Source organism: Erpetoichthys calabaricus, chromosome 4, assembly GCF_900747795.2.
Source record: "Erpetoichthys calabaricus chromosome 4, fErpCal1.3, whole genome shotgun sequence".
Taxonomy (NCBI): Eukaryota; Metazoa; Chordata; class Cladistia; order Polypteriformes; family Polypteridae; genus Erpetoichthys; species Erpetoichthys calabaricus.
In genome coordinates this window covers 313,040,932-313,056,525 of record NC_041397.2, presented here as the reverse complement: position 1 = coordinate 313,056,525, position 15,594 = coordinate 313,040,932, and the positions used below count along the sequence as shown (strand labels likewise).

At 39.2% G+C, this 15,594-nt stretch overlaps 1 protein-coding gene across 1 annotated transcript in view; it reads left to right on the top strand.

Moving 5' to 3' along the window:
* The first annotated feature begins 289 nt into the window (after positions 1-289).
* The window catches only part of LOC114641179 (uncharacterized), a 52,843-nt gene continuing 37,538 nt past the window's right edge, over positions 290-15,594 (top strand). The window contains 1 exon segment of the mRNA XM_051925829.1: positions 290-367. Coding sequence (XP_051781789.1) covers positions 348-367 — 20 coding nt within the window. The 5' untranslated portion in view covers positions 290-347.

The following is a 15,594-nucleotide window of genomic DNA, read 5'->3' as shown; positions in this document are numbered from 1 at the left end:
TATCTATCTATCTATCTATCTATCTATCTATCTATCTATCTATCTATCTATCTATCTATCTATCTATCTATCTAGTAAAATAAATGCAAATACATTTATACTATGCTATGTTATGTTATTAGGATTTGTTAAAGGCTATATGCAATAACAAAATCAAAAAATCAGGAATGATTATCTTTTCTTTAGAGCAAATAGTTAATTTAAATTCAAATCATTTCCTGGAAATCACGTGTCTAAAGAAGACGCGCAAGGTACACCTGTTGACAGACCGCCATCAGAACTTTTATAAAGACGGAAAAGCATCAGCTGTGCAGAGCCTGAAACACCTTGAAGTGCTGGGAGTGACAATGGGGGCATTTCTGCGCAAGTAAGAGAAACGTATTTGATTTCTTTAACACCTAGAGTTTCTGCTTATGTTACAAAAGATGAGGATTGAATTAAATACGTACAATATTACTTATGAATTGATGATGCTCTATTTGTTATTTTTAAGATATTATTTTGAAGCAAATATATTCTAGGCTGAATAAAAAGTGTCACTTTTATTTAAGTTAACCTGAATCAGTACTTTTTATATGATGTTGACAGGTGAGTCGGTGTCTTGCTCCCCTAAGATGAGGCTGAGTCTCAGTAACTTAGCAAAACCCGTTTTATTTCACATGAAACAGGAATAGCAAGGTTATTAATTGTTGCTCGATCTACCATTCTACTACACACAAACGCAGCAAACAGGCAGGGTCAGGGCCAGGGCAGTGGCCAAGTTATAATGTTCCCAGCATCACCCATCAGGTGACAGGCACTTGTTGCACATGTCAGCGGTCAGCTTGTTGTTGTTTCTGTGGCACTGAGACGGACAAGCAGCCCTCAACATATGCGGCAGTCACGGTTATGTGTGTCGTCCCTTTGGGGAGAGTCTCAAAAGAGTGCAGAAGTCTCACAATGCATTCACATCTTTTAGGTTTTTACTTGTTTTGTTTTGTTTTTCTACATGTACACGGTGTTTTATTTTCATTCCACTTTATCAGTTTAAACTATATTGTTAAGTCCATTACATAGAATCAAAATGAAAATCTCTTTTTATTCCCAATTACAATGTGACAAAACAGTTGGATGAATCCTTTCTCAAAGCACTGTAATAGCAGATTTATTTTTCCATCTTGTAGATAGTGGTCTGACATTGGTTTCTGTAAATTTACATTCTTGCTTATTCTCAAAACAAACCTTTTACGTGTACTCCATAATCAATATGGAAAAGTGTCTCATGTCAAACCACAAAAAAAAATGATCAACAGAAAATTAAAAATTACCATAAAGTCAATAAACCTAATACATTGACTGTAATGGCATGATGAAGAACAAGATGAAGATAAAATTCAGGTAAAGAGCAAACACATATTGGAAAAGTAAGCCAAAAAGCACAAATGTCAAAGTGATTTTCTGCAGTGTGAATTTCTCTTCTTGCTACAGTAATTGAAGTTGACCTCTTTTTCATTTTGTAAGAAGTTCTTTCCCGTGGCATCTTTAAACCTGTTAAACTTCCATGACTTTAAAAACAACAAACGAGGCACTTCTTTCGAGAACCTTGTTTGTTTAGCGGCTCTTGCAATGTCGACAGTATTGTATGGTGATAAGTTTGCTCGCCACATTGAAAAAGACCCTCTTTTGTGATATGGCTTTGCTAACACATTGATGAGCTGGCAGAAGACATTGAAGATCAATTAAATGAGAGTCTTGCTCAATGAAAATTATTCACCACAGCAGAATGAATCAACTGAATAGAGACAGTTGGCTGTGCTGCTTGTGTTTGTGCAATATGGCCTTGATAAACTCGCATTTGATAAAAGTAGTAACAGATAATAGTGGGGCTGCCAGTTAGGAACTTCAACTTACAGAGAGGCGCAGGAGAAGAAAATGTAACAATGGCTGCTCTAACTGGCCAATTTGAGACATGTTAATAAAATTAGTTAGTGTGGTGTTTGTCCTCAGTGGCTAAATACTGTACTCATCCTACTTAAGACCCCATGTATAGTGTTCTTTATCAATTGTTCTAGTCAAACAATTCAATCATTTAAAATGTCTTAGTGTATGTTTAACTACTAAATACAGTTTTTTAAGGACTTGTTGAGTTGCAATTCCTCTTCCATAATAACCAGAAGGGAAAATCACAACAACATCCATCCAACCATCCATTTCTCAACCTGCTGAATCCGAACACAGGGTCACTGGGGTTTGCTGGAGCCAATCCCAGCCAACACAGGAATCAATCTTGAGCAGGGTGCCAATCCACCGCAGGACACACACAAACACACCCACACACCAAGCACACACTAGGGCCAATTTAGAATCGCCAATCCACCTAACCTGCATGTCTTTGGACTGTGGGAGGAAACCAGAGCACCCGGAGGAAACCCACGCAGACACGGGGAGAACATGCAAACTCCAGGAGGACTCAGGAAGTGAACCCGGGTCTCCTAACTGCGAGGCAGCAGCACTACCCACTGCACCACCGTGCCACCCTCACAATAACATGCTATTGTAAAATTAATGTTTATTAACACATTGATCTCTTAACATCTAAAATTGGTTGACGAGACCCATCTTAGTGAGGACATCTGGCTACCCCTGGAAAGCATTAGGGAATGAGGCCTTATTTTGGGAGTGTGTTATAGACCACCCAATGCAGGCAATAGCTTAAATGCACATCTCTTTAGTACAATTAAAAAGGCAAGTTTACAGGGCGATATTATAGTCATGGGGGACTTCAACTACCTGAATATTAACTGGGATAACCTTGCAAATGGTGGAGTACAGGAGCAGGAGTTTTTAAATGTAATCAGTGCCTGTTTTTAACACAATATGTTAAAACACAAGCGCAGGGTGACACCTGTCTGGATTTAATATTTTGTAATAATCAGGAGAGAATTGAGGGTGCAGAGGTGATTGAACCACTGTGGTCATGTGACCATAATATCATACAATTCTCAGTGTTTTGGAAGAGCGTGGATGCAATGACTAAAACTGTTAAGTTTAACTTTGGTATGGCAGCTATTGAGCAGATGTGGAAAAGTCTAAGGATGATGGGCTGGGATAAGCTTTCAAATGTAGAGACAGTCGAGGACTGTGGCACAGGTTTAAAAATGTTTTATGTGTAATGCAAGACAGATACATACCTAAATTTGGAATTAATGGGAAATTTTAAAATGTTCACAATGGGTTAATAAAGAGGTGAAAAAGAAACTGCAAAGGAAAAACAAATGAATAAGGCATATAAAAGTAGAAACTCCCATGTGAATTGTAGTGTGTATGAGAATATGAAAGCAACCATTAAGAAGGACATTAGAGAAGATAATATACAGTATACAGTTTATAAAAAAATACTTTTTAAAAACCACACTTATTTTAAGTTAAAAAGTGTACTAAAAATTAAAAAACATACATACATTTCATACATCACTATTAAAATAAAAGGTGGGTGCTTTTGCTAAGATTTTGTTAAGTGTTATAAATGTTGTTTGATGTAAAGCACCCACGCTTTTATTTTATGACTGATGTATGAGAGACTTATTGTTTACTTCTTAGTACACTTTTTAACTTAATATAAGTGTGTTTTTTAAAAGTATATATATATATCTATATATATAGATATATATATATTGTGGGGAACAGCCTGGACACAGACAGGTAGACACAATGGTTTCACCCAACACACGTTTATTAATCATATTTACAGTGCACCAATCACCCCTCAAGTCCTTGGCCACACGCACAATGCCTTCTCTGTCTCTGGTCCACCTCCACTCCTCTCTACCAAGCTTCATCCTTCTTCCTCCCGACTCTTGCCCCTGACTGGAGGGAGGCGGCCCCTTTTATTCACCCTGGAATGGCTCCAGCTGCATCCTGAGGGCTCGTAGCCACACCCCTGTGTGGCAGAAGCTCCAGCGGTGAAACCGGAAGTCCACCGGGTGTCTCCAATTCTCTTCCCCTCAGCACTTCCCGGTGTGGCGGAAGTACTGAGGTCCAACACTCCCAAGGCATTGGGGCGCCCCCTGGCGGTGACCACGGGCCCCTACAGGGATGAGCTTCCAAGCTCTGTACCCGTGGTCCCCACAGCAACCAGGGAGGACGCCCCCTCGTGTTCCGGAGGATCCACAAGCCCTCCTCCGGTCCTCCTGGGCGTCCCGGCCGGGCATGAACGCCGGCCGGGCACCACAATATAAATATATATATTATTTTCAACTTTTTAGTCTTGGATTTGTTTTAGTATAATTTTCTAATCAATATTTTAACACTTCCTTTAATATTTCTATCTGTTACTAGCAGCATCTATTGGTGAAATATTTAACTATTCTTCATATGAAAATTTAATTTCTTAATTAACATGGATTAATTGATCAATTAGTGAAACTGATTATTGATTCATGTATTTCATTGGAAGTGAGTAAGTGTGCATAATTTCAAGTCATTTGGACAATAGGAAGTGGGTTGAATATTGATTACAAGATTTGTACTAGACAACAAACGGGTGAAGTTAAAATAAGCATGGTAATAATAATAATAATAATAATAATAATAATAATAATAATAATAATAATAATAATAAAAGACAAAGAGGAATACAGCAGGTAAGGCAAAAGACAACCCAAAGAGACTCTTTCAGTATGTCAGTACTTAAAGAACAGCTAAGTAGGAGATAAAGTTCATCAGAAGTAGAATAAACTGGCACCGATATCGATCAAAAACTTGACAGGTGTAAGTCACACACCCTTAGATTTCCGGTACCACCAAGATGTAACCTAGTTATTGGAAGTTGTACTCTCTAGTCTGTACCTGCTCTGTTGTTTGATAGGCATCAGGCATTTTGCCTGTCATCTGAATGGAAGTTGTCAGACATCTTGGCCGTACTCTGAGAGGAGTGGCCATCTTAGTCATTGTCTCAAAAGGGGCAGGCAGATTTGGAAGCCGAGGACAACCTTGGGACTGTAAGGAAACAAGGTAAGTCAGCTATGGGGCAGAACAGGCCATCCTAGTCCTAGGTGAGTACAGCACATGCATGCAGAGACAGTACAGAAAGTATGAGTGACAGACCTGGAGAGAGGATGTACAAGAAGACTTTAAAGAGAATCTACTACACTCCCAAGGAGACTGGCAGTTTTGGGAGCATTAACAGCCTGTTGAGAAATGTATCAGGTTGTGGAGAAAATATCAAGCGAAAAAATATGTTGGATGACAATATACCTATGGAGTGTAGAAACCAGCATGGCCAAAGTTCAAGAAAAACAGAAGAATTGTTTCAATGGTCGATGACCAGTGGTATGCAGATTTGGTAAAGATGTCTTAATAAGAATTTACTTGGGATTTTAGTTTGATTTTATGACAGGGTAGAGTTCTTAAGACACTACAGGCAAACTACGGCAGAGATTTTCATAACACTTTGGTACAAAAAGTAACAAAACAGAACAATATTTTACATTTTTTCTCGAACAGTGAAGTAAAATTAAGTATATTAGAACTAGTCAATAGGACTTTAAAGTCCTGTGAGAACAAAAAAAAAATAAAACAAACCTGCAAACAAGCCTATGATAAAGTGTTTATGGTAGCACATGCTTTATATATTTGTATTTCACTAAATTATGCAAACCATTCGTCTACTAGATGGTCATCCTCTACAATGAAGATCGTATTTTCTGCATTTTCTGCAGCAATGTGTTTTGCTGTTGCAGAATCCATGTTTTGCTTCCTACAGGCACAAATATAGGAGATAGAAGAGTGTCTCCATGGAGAGCTGCTATTGTACACATTAGCAGCATCAGACTGAGACCCAGGGGATAGAGAACAGAAAAGGCAGAGAGACAACGGCGAGGTAAAGGAGCCAGTAAGAGCAGGAGACAGAGGAGAGAGAAGGCCAGTACAAGTGTGGCGCTGGCGTTTGAGCCGACAGAGTCAGACAGACGAACACAGAGAGAGAGCCATCTCCCTGGAAGCTGATTCCTGGTATGACCCCATAAAGGAATAATACAGACTAGCTGAAGTGTAACTTTTAATTCTAACATCAAAATATACTTCAGTATCAGTTTTGCCTTTTTTCTATTTCAAAATTCAGTTTCAACAAGAGTTAAAGTGACTTGTGTGCCCCCGCAAATAACGGTATGGTTATGAAAATTCTTAGCATTTCGTCATCACTGGATGCTGATTTTCTATACAGTATGTAAGTTTCATTTTTGTCCTGCTGAAATACATTTTAACTCCATTCAGATTTTTTTCCTCTTTCAAAATGACCTGTAAATGGAAGTAGGTGATGGGTTAAAAACTGTCGGTATCTGCAGTTCTTCAGCTAAAGTATTATTTATGTTACGCAGAAACTGATCATTGAGCTACCATGGACATCTTTGTCTTACATACATGTTACCATTGAACCAAGCTATATATTAGAAAACAGCCTTTCACGACACAAGTAATATGAATATAAAAACTTCACCAGGGTTGTAAAAGAGAGAACAGAGTCTTACATTATGCCTCATTGCTGCAACACCTTCCACATTTCTCCACAGCAAAAGATGGTAAAAGTTGGAGGATTGGGATTTTTCTTTTTTTCATTAATACGTGTTACAAGATTTTCTAGGTGACAGACTATATGGCTTTGCCATTAACTCTGTGCTTGTTATTACTATAAAATGCCCCTGGCTTCTCAGTCACAAAGTAGGTAACAATCTCCAGCTTCAGGGCTTTGCATTTTCTACTTTTGCTTTTTAACATAAATATCCTCTAAATAAGAAACAATAGCGTACTCCTTAGCATCAAGTATCTGTAAAAATAAAACATCAGGGTGAACTCAAAACACAACCCAACCCACCATCTCAGAGTTAGTCCTTATAGAGCACAGCGATACATCTGAGAATAAATTTATATCCATCATTGAATTTTAAGTAATAAGACGTCTACGCCAAATCTGGTCATCGATCATTGAAGCAATTGCTCTGTTTCTTTTAGTTGACATTTTCTCCATGACACATTTCTCCAGAGGCTGTTAATGCTGCCAAAACTGCCAGTCTCCTTGGGAGTGTTATATCATTACTTAGAACAGCAATGGAACAACAATGGCTTGATGTTTAACTAACAATCCCCACTTAGGACCAAGTCAGGATAGTGAATTTAATGACAGGGACAGGAGAAGTGTGTAAAATCAGTTTGGCAAGAGATTTTCTGCAGGACTTTCTCAATCAACCCTCCCACAGGAAGCCAAACTACTTAGCTGGCAAGCAGAAGCAAAAAAATTATTTTTGGTGGCAGGTGTGAATGATATTGTGTGCCCCACTGGTCTGAAGTATGGCTGTTTAGGATTGGGTTGAATCAGAGGCCATTCTATAGCACAATGCATTATTGGTGTAAGGATTCGGACAAAGAATATATAAATTTGGTTGTTTTACCCCTCCCTATGTCTCTCTCATCATCATGATGAAGGAACATCACACACACCATGAACTGAAAAGAAGACCACACTGAGAAGAACAGCCTAGCAGCCATATTTAGTCAGGCATTCGGCCCATCCTGAAGAAAGCTAGAAATGATAACTTAACTCGAGACATTAGGAGTAACTAACAAGTCTGTGTGCCACCTGAAACTACACATCAGCATTTATCAGGTTGTATGGTTGTCAATATTCACTTGTACATTGCTTATTGTTATTATTTTATGAGTATTATCAATAATACATTATTTAAAGTTGTAACTTAACTCCTGTTTGTCTTTTACTCTGTAATTTCCTGAGGTTAAAGATGTAGAAGGGAAGGTGGGGAGAAATTATAAAGTACAATACCTTATAAACAGTGGTAAGTCTATGAGATTAGAGGCATTCTGAGAAAGGCCTCACAATAACGAATACAAAAAGGGGAAAGTAGAATAATACAGAACTCTACCAAGACAAAATAGCAAGTAAGCTAATCATGCAAATTAATGGAAGGAATTACTAAGGATAAGTTGAGCAGCTCATGGCAAGAGAATGAGTTTTACTGAACTGTCAGTACGGGTTCACAAGATGGAGATCACGTTTTACTAACATGGTAGAATTCTGTGAGGAAGCAACAAAGGGATCTGAGCAGAGTGGTGCGTATGGTATTATTTATCGTGACATTCAGAAAGCATTTGATAAGGTGCCAGATGAGAGGGTATGAGAGGGTGGGCATCAAACTAAAATAAATGGGAGTTCAGGGTGATTTTTAAGATGGGTGCAGAATCGGCGCAGGCACAGCATGGAGGGGACACTGTTAATTTTTAATTTATATAAATGATTAGGATAATCCCGTGACCCTGTCTTCGGATTCAGCGGGTTGGATGAATTAGGATAATAATATAAGTAACAAGCTGGTTAAGTTTGCAGATGATACCAAGATAGGTGGATTGGCAGATAATCTGGAATTTACTAAATCATTAAACGTTTCCTCTTGCATATTTTACATTTTTTTTACACATTTTTGCACTCATAAAGACAGTGTTCAGAAGTCGTTAAGAAGGCTAACAGAATGTCAGTTATATCGCGCCCTGAGGTATGGAGTTCAAGTCACAGGAGGTTCTGCTCAGGCTTTATAACACACTGGTGAGGCCTCCTCTAGAGTCCTGTGTGCAGTTTTGGTCTCCAGGCTACAAAAAGGACATAGCAGAGCTAAAAAAAGTCTAAAGATGAGCAGCCAGGCTCAGGGATGAGTTATGAGGAAAGATTAAAAGAGCGGAGCCTTTTCAGTTTAAGCAAATGAAGATTAAGAGGAGACCTGACTGAAGTGTTCAAAAATTATGGATCAAGTCTGTGACTTTCAAATGAGTTCATCAAGAGTATGGGAACACCGTTGGAAACTTGTTAAGGGTAAATTTCACACAAACATTAGGAAGTGTTTCTTTATAGAGACATGAAATAAGTGGCCAAGTAGTGTGGTAGACTTTAGGGACTTTCAAAATTCGACTTGATGTTATTTTGGGAGAATTAAGTGAATAGGACTAGCGAACTTTGCTAAGCTGAATGGCCAGTTCTTGTCAACATTTTTCTAATGTTCAAATGTTTTAATATCCATTGAATACAAATGAGGGGGAGAGAACTTGCTCAGGTATCTTCAGACCATCAGAAGGGGTGCAGCAACCTGTAAAACACAACTTTATGGAACCTGTGCAAATGGTGGGATTCTGGTGTGAACAGACAGCATTTCTCTATCAGCACTTTGCAGATTCTTCTCCGGTGCTGAGGCCTATTGGCCTGGCTGTGTCTCAACTGGCAGGTTTTGGGTAAAACCCTGGCATTGTTTTGGCTCACAGTATTGGGAAACGTGTGGCAAATCGAGGTTGTATCACAAGTTTAATGATTAGGGTTTCCATTCCATTTTTCACTGTGCATATTATAATGCGTCTGAACTAACAGTACATTAAAACTATCATCTTCTTCCTCTTAAAGCCTTCACACATTCATGTGGGGTCGGTCTGTATTGACATAGCCCCCACTCTTGTTTGTTGTAAGAAAGCCAAATGTCCATTTATTTTGTTTTGGCAAGCTTTTTATTAACCAGCTGCCCTTCCTGACACCTGCCACAGTTCTCGGTGGTGGGCCTCGCCTTTAACTAAAAAGTCAAAAGCTACAAGGCAGTGGCTTAGTGGTATCTGCCAGCCTCGCTGTTTGGATTCAGAGTTGTTTTAGGCTGTGAATACTTATGTACATGTGCTTTCTCAATTTTTTTATTTTTAATAAATTTGCAAAAATCTCAAGTAAGTTTTTTTCATGTTGTCATTATGGGGTGTTCTGTGTAGAATTCTGAGGAAAAAAAATGAATTTAATCCATTTTGGAATAAGGCTGTAATGTAACAAAAATGTGGAAAAAGTGATGCACTGTGAATACTTTCCAGATGCACTGTAAATCTGCTAGAACACAAAAACTGCAGAACAGAAGTTAGGGTGGCCATTAACAGTCCTCTGAGACCTCTGAATGATCTCCACTGAATGATGTTAGAGAGACAGTGCAGGCAACAACTATGCCGTGGGGCTTCATCTGCTGCACCCATATAGGAGAGTGGCAAAGACAAAGCCACTGTTTTAATTAAAAAACAAGAAAAACAACAACAAACAGGAGGCACGTGGGAGACTCTGAAGGCCGCTCCCCAGAACTGAGTATTTTTGTCCATCAGACTAAATGCTGTGTTACACTCCACATTATCACAAATATACCATTTCCACTGAGAAGCATGGCAATGGCAACATCAGGCTGTGGAGATGCATCTTTGCAGCAGGACCTGGAAGGTGAGTGAGGGGAAATCGAAGGAAGCAAAATACAGAGGAAAAGTTGATGAAGTCTGAAAAAATCCTGTGCCTTGAGAGAAGACAACATGCCTAAGCACAAAGCCAAAGCTTCAAAACAACAATGTGAGGGTCTTGAAGAGGCCAAGTCAGAGTTCAGATCTCAATCCACCTGAGAATTTGTGGCTGGCCTTGATAAAGTCTGTTCAAGCACAACCACCATCACACTTGACAGAGCTTGAGAAGAATGAGGAAAAATGTGCAAAGCTTAAAGAGATCTATCTACTGAGACCCAAGTTTAGAGCTGAAAGTAAAGGTGCGTCTACTTAATACTAACTTGAAGCGTTGATCAACTATACTGGTTTACACCAAAATCAAGCACACACAAAAATAACTGCATTTTATAGATTTAGGTGTGCTAACAGTACAAACAGTAGCACTGCTTTGACGCTGGGTGCCGCCAGTCTGCAACACCGAGCGGAGAAATTGCGTATGCCAGGGTATGAGGTATCGTGGAAATGTGCGCGGCTTTACACCAACTTTAGGTTTTATACATTGCAATTTGAGCGTGGAAACATTCGTACGCAACATTTCTGTGCGTACGCACCATTTATGCATGACGCCCCTGATGTGCAAAGCTTAAAGAGATCTGTCTACTGAGACCCAAGTTTAGAGCTGATAGTAAAGGTGCGTCTACTTAATACTAACATGAAGGGTTTGATCAACTATATTGGTCTACAGCAAAATCCAGCACACACAAAAAAACTGCATTTTATAGATTTAGGTGTGCAAAATCGATTACAGAAATTGGAATTTCTCTACCATAAACTGTTGCCACAAGATATCCATCCATCCATCTTCCAACCCGCTGAATCCGAACACAGGGTCACGGGGGTCTGCTGGAGCCAATCCCAGCAACAAGGCAGGAACCAATCCCGGGCAGGACACACACAAACAGGCCAATTTAGAATCACCAATCCACCTAACCTGCATGTCTTTGGACTGTGGGAGGAAACCGGAGCGCCCGGAGGAAACCCACGCAGACACGGGGAGAACATGCAAACTCCACGCAGGGAGGACCCGGGAAGCGAACCCAGGTCCCCAGGTCCCACAAGATATCAGATTTAATTAAAAAAACATTCATTTTTTTAACAGAGTGATTATTTTCCATGTTCAGAATATTATTTTAAGTATACTTTGAGGAGTAAAACAGCAGTCTTCCTTGTTCCTAATGCTAGCTAAGTTGGTCACAACCCAACATCATTTCTTGCTCTACATAATTGTTGTTTTCTCTTTTCTTATTAAATAATGAGAAATTTGAATTTAGAAGGTTAGAAAGATGCGTTGTTTTTCTCCAGAGGAGATATGGCTGTTGTTTAAATGGTTTTTACAGAAATATGTAAGGTTAGGTTGATCCATCCATTGTCTTCACCTGATAACATGTAAGCAAATGGTAAAAGAATACACAGCCTGTCCTTATTGAGACAATAAATGTTACTGGTTTAAAAAATATTTGAGAGATATAGATTAAAAACTACAGGAAGAGGAGCAAGTCTGTGTTAGCAGGCTTCTGTTGGTCATTTCACCGTGAAACATGTGATCCAAACAAGTGGTGGAGACTAAAAGATAAAAGTGCAGTCATTTGAGATGGTGGAGGAATGGTGGGAAATGAATAGTAACGTCATATTAAGAGCAGGTGAAGAGGTGTTGGGTAGGATGACAGAAAGGGGACCCCCATAGGGACAAAGAGATGGTGCAACAGAGAGGTGCAGGATGTGATCAAGGCTAAGATGAAGGCAAAGAAGACAGGATGGCAATCAGAGAAGGAGGAAGACAGAGAAATGTGTGGGCAGACAAACAAAGAGGCAAGGAGGGCAGTGGCATGAGACAAGGCACAAGCAATGAAGTATATGTATGAGAAAACTGGAGACTAGTGAGGGAGAGAGAAGGTTTTTTATATTAGCAAGTACTATGGACAGGGCTGGGGAGGATTTTAGTCAGATAAAGTAGAAGACAGATGAGTAAGGTGTGGTCTTGAGTGAGCATCATAGGATCAAGAAGAGATAGTAGAGGTACTTTGAAAAGCTGATGAATGAAAAAAGTCCAAGGGCAGCATTTGGGGATGGAGTCCCAAATGAAGGGCAAATAACAAGAATATGGAGGAGGACATGAAGGAGGAACTGAAAAGAATGAAAAATGGAAAGGCAACAAGACAAGATAAAATACCAAAAGAATAGTTGAAGAGATTAGCGGAAAAAGAAATAGATGATTTATGGAATCTAATGCAGAAGATCAACAGATATTAGAGAATACCAGAGGAGTGGAGGAACAGTGTGATTGTACCCAATTATATGGAGAATGGTGATATTCAGGATTGTGGAAACTATAAAGGGATAAAGCTGATATCACACACAATGAACATTTGGGAAAGGGTTTTAAATGAAGGATTGGGGAGGAGCAGTTTGACTTTATGACTGGGAGAGCAACATCTGAAGCCGTCTTTGCATTGAGATAAGTCATAGAGAATCATCAAGAAAGGTTTGCATTTGGCATTTATTGATTTGGAGAAGGCTTATGATAGAGTGCCACGTCAAGTAGTCTGAAGGAGGATGAGATAGGAAGGAGGACCAGAGAAGTATGTTAGGATTGTCCAGGTTATGTAGGGAGTGAGGGCAGTGTTGGGTAACAAACAAGATTCCAATTAGAGATGATCTTCACCAGGGATCTTCTTTAAATCCTTACCTCTTTGATATGATTATGGATTTGTGAACTCCTAAGATAAAAGACGAATCACCCCCGGTGCTGACTTTGCCATTGATATTATGTTGTGTAGCACCAGAAAAAAGAAAGTGGAGAGAAATTTGAAAGAATGGAGAAAGGGCTTTGGAAGACTGAGGGTTGAAGATAACTAGGAAGAAAACAAACTATCTGAGGTTTAATGATGAGCAGATTTCAGAAGTCATCTTGCCGGGAGAGTCATTAAAAAGACAGGATGAATTTAAATATCTAAGATCAATGGTAGCTCAAGATGAAGAATTAGAAGCAGAGATAAGAAGTTAGACATGGCATAAATGAGAATGTTTACATGAATGTGCGAAGTTACAACAAATGACACAATAAGAAATGAGACAATCAAAGGTTCAACAAAGGAGGGAGAGATGTCTAAGAAAGTACAGGAAAGGGAGTTGAAGTGGTGTGGACATGGGATGAGGAGAGACAAGGAATATATGGGCAAAAGAGTGGTGGGAGTGGAAGTAGAGGGGAAGAGGAAGTGATGGAGGCCAAAGTAGTGGTAGATGGCTAACGGAGAAGAAGATCTGAAGGAAAAGAGTCTGAAGGGGAGGAGGTGCAGGACTGAGCTGTGCAGGACTGGCTGATCAGGCACATTGACTCCATACAGAAGGGGGAAAAGATGAAGAGGAAGAAGAAGATTCCACCATGAAACACCGTAAGAGGATTAAAATAGGAAAAAACATTTCCAAGTGACTACATTTTGTAAGTAATAATTATATTTCAAACAACTTGAAATACAATTTATTATTTTTTCAAGTCTGTATAATTGATTTTAAAAATATACAGGGTGAAACAAAAGAAGTACCACATTTCAAAAGCTTATTCTACAAAAACACTACAAGATAAAAGAAAGTTCCACTACGACAAAAGAAAGGTTATACAAAATAGAATTTTTACACTGTGTTTTTAAAAACAATGTCTTCAAGGTGGTGGCCATTATTAGTGATGCACTCTTCGAACCGATTCCTGAACGCTCGCATGACTTATTCGGCCATTTCAAGGGGAATTGCGGTGATTTAGTGGTGAGTAGCGGCCTTGAGGGCTTCAATGTTTCGAGGTCGGTGTGTGTATACCTTCGACTTGAGATAGCCCAACAAGAAGAAATCGCACGGAGTGAGAGCAGGCGAACGTGAAGACCACCCAGCATCACCATTCAGGGAGGTCAGCTTCCCCGGTAACATCTCCTGTAAAACTTTCTGTAAAATAGTGAGTTTTTTTCCTTTTTTTTAAACCTTCAACCATTCTGAAATTGGATGTGACAGAGCAATTCTGATTTGAATCTAATGTCCTCAAATGTTTAAAGATTGCCTAAAATTTCTAACTGAAGCACATTTTATTTATTTCTTTATTTATTTGCAGATCAGTGTTATTTAGTGCTTTATGGTTGAAATTCATTTAGACCATTTTGACAAGATCTGATTTCACTTTGGAATTGAAGACTCTCTTTTTGTTGTCAAAAAAACAATATTATATCAATTGGGATTCAATGTTATATTAAAAAATAAAATGTGAAAACTTCCAAAGAGTGAAGACTTGTTATAGGCACTGTATGTATAGTGGGGTCTCCTGATCAGATCTGCAGAACCCCCCATCATCCATATGTCAGAATTAAACAAAATGTTTGCATGTCCTGCTCAAAATTAGAAGCTTCTTTAATGATGGATGCTTTTGAAAGTACTAGTATTCCATCCAGTCATTTATTGAATCTGCTTCATATAATACTAGACAAAGAGCCCGTTTCGACAACGTAAGATGAAACGGGCACGAGTTTGTGTCAGCAGTGTATGAAGAACAAATGATAAGTAACGAAGAAGTTGTTTTTTAATGATTGTAGTCCGCTTTACTCATACTGTACAGGCTTGTACTGTTAGTTGATGAATTTTCCAGGCTTATAGTATAATATTGAATGATGAACGTTCCAGTACAATATGGAATAGTAATAAGTATAAGCACCACAAACCTGATATAGGTGTATTGAATGAATGCGTAATTGAATCAGAATGCGTAATTAGGCCTCGAGCTGTAGTCGAAATCGCCTTTCAGGCCTCTAGAGTTTTAATCGAAGTCGCCTTTCTCTTTGAATTTTTGCGGCCGTAAATCTGCCACCTGCCACGATGTTGGGGTTGGATGTCGGTCTTGTAAGGTTTTTCGGGCAGCTGCGCATTTGGCTTCGGACGGACGTGAGTGAGTGAGTGAGGAGGCAGGCAAATTATGTATTAAGATTAGGGTTATGAAAGCCAGGATCTTTTGTGGGAACAGTAAGCCAAAGGCAGGATGAAGATGAAGATCAGACTCCTTAAAAGACAGAAATTTGAACAGAAAATGCAAACTCTGCATAATGCAGTGGCCCAGACCACCTATAATACCAGTTCATTGGTACCTCCAATCTGACCAGAATGAGTGACTTAGGTGGGACTCTGTGATAGACTGGCACCCCCACTTGCACTGATTCCTGCCTTTCAGCTCATCCTGCTAAGATGCACTTTTCTTCCTCCCTGCAGTCCTGTATTAAACTTTAAAAGATGAAGAAATGG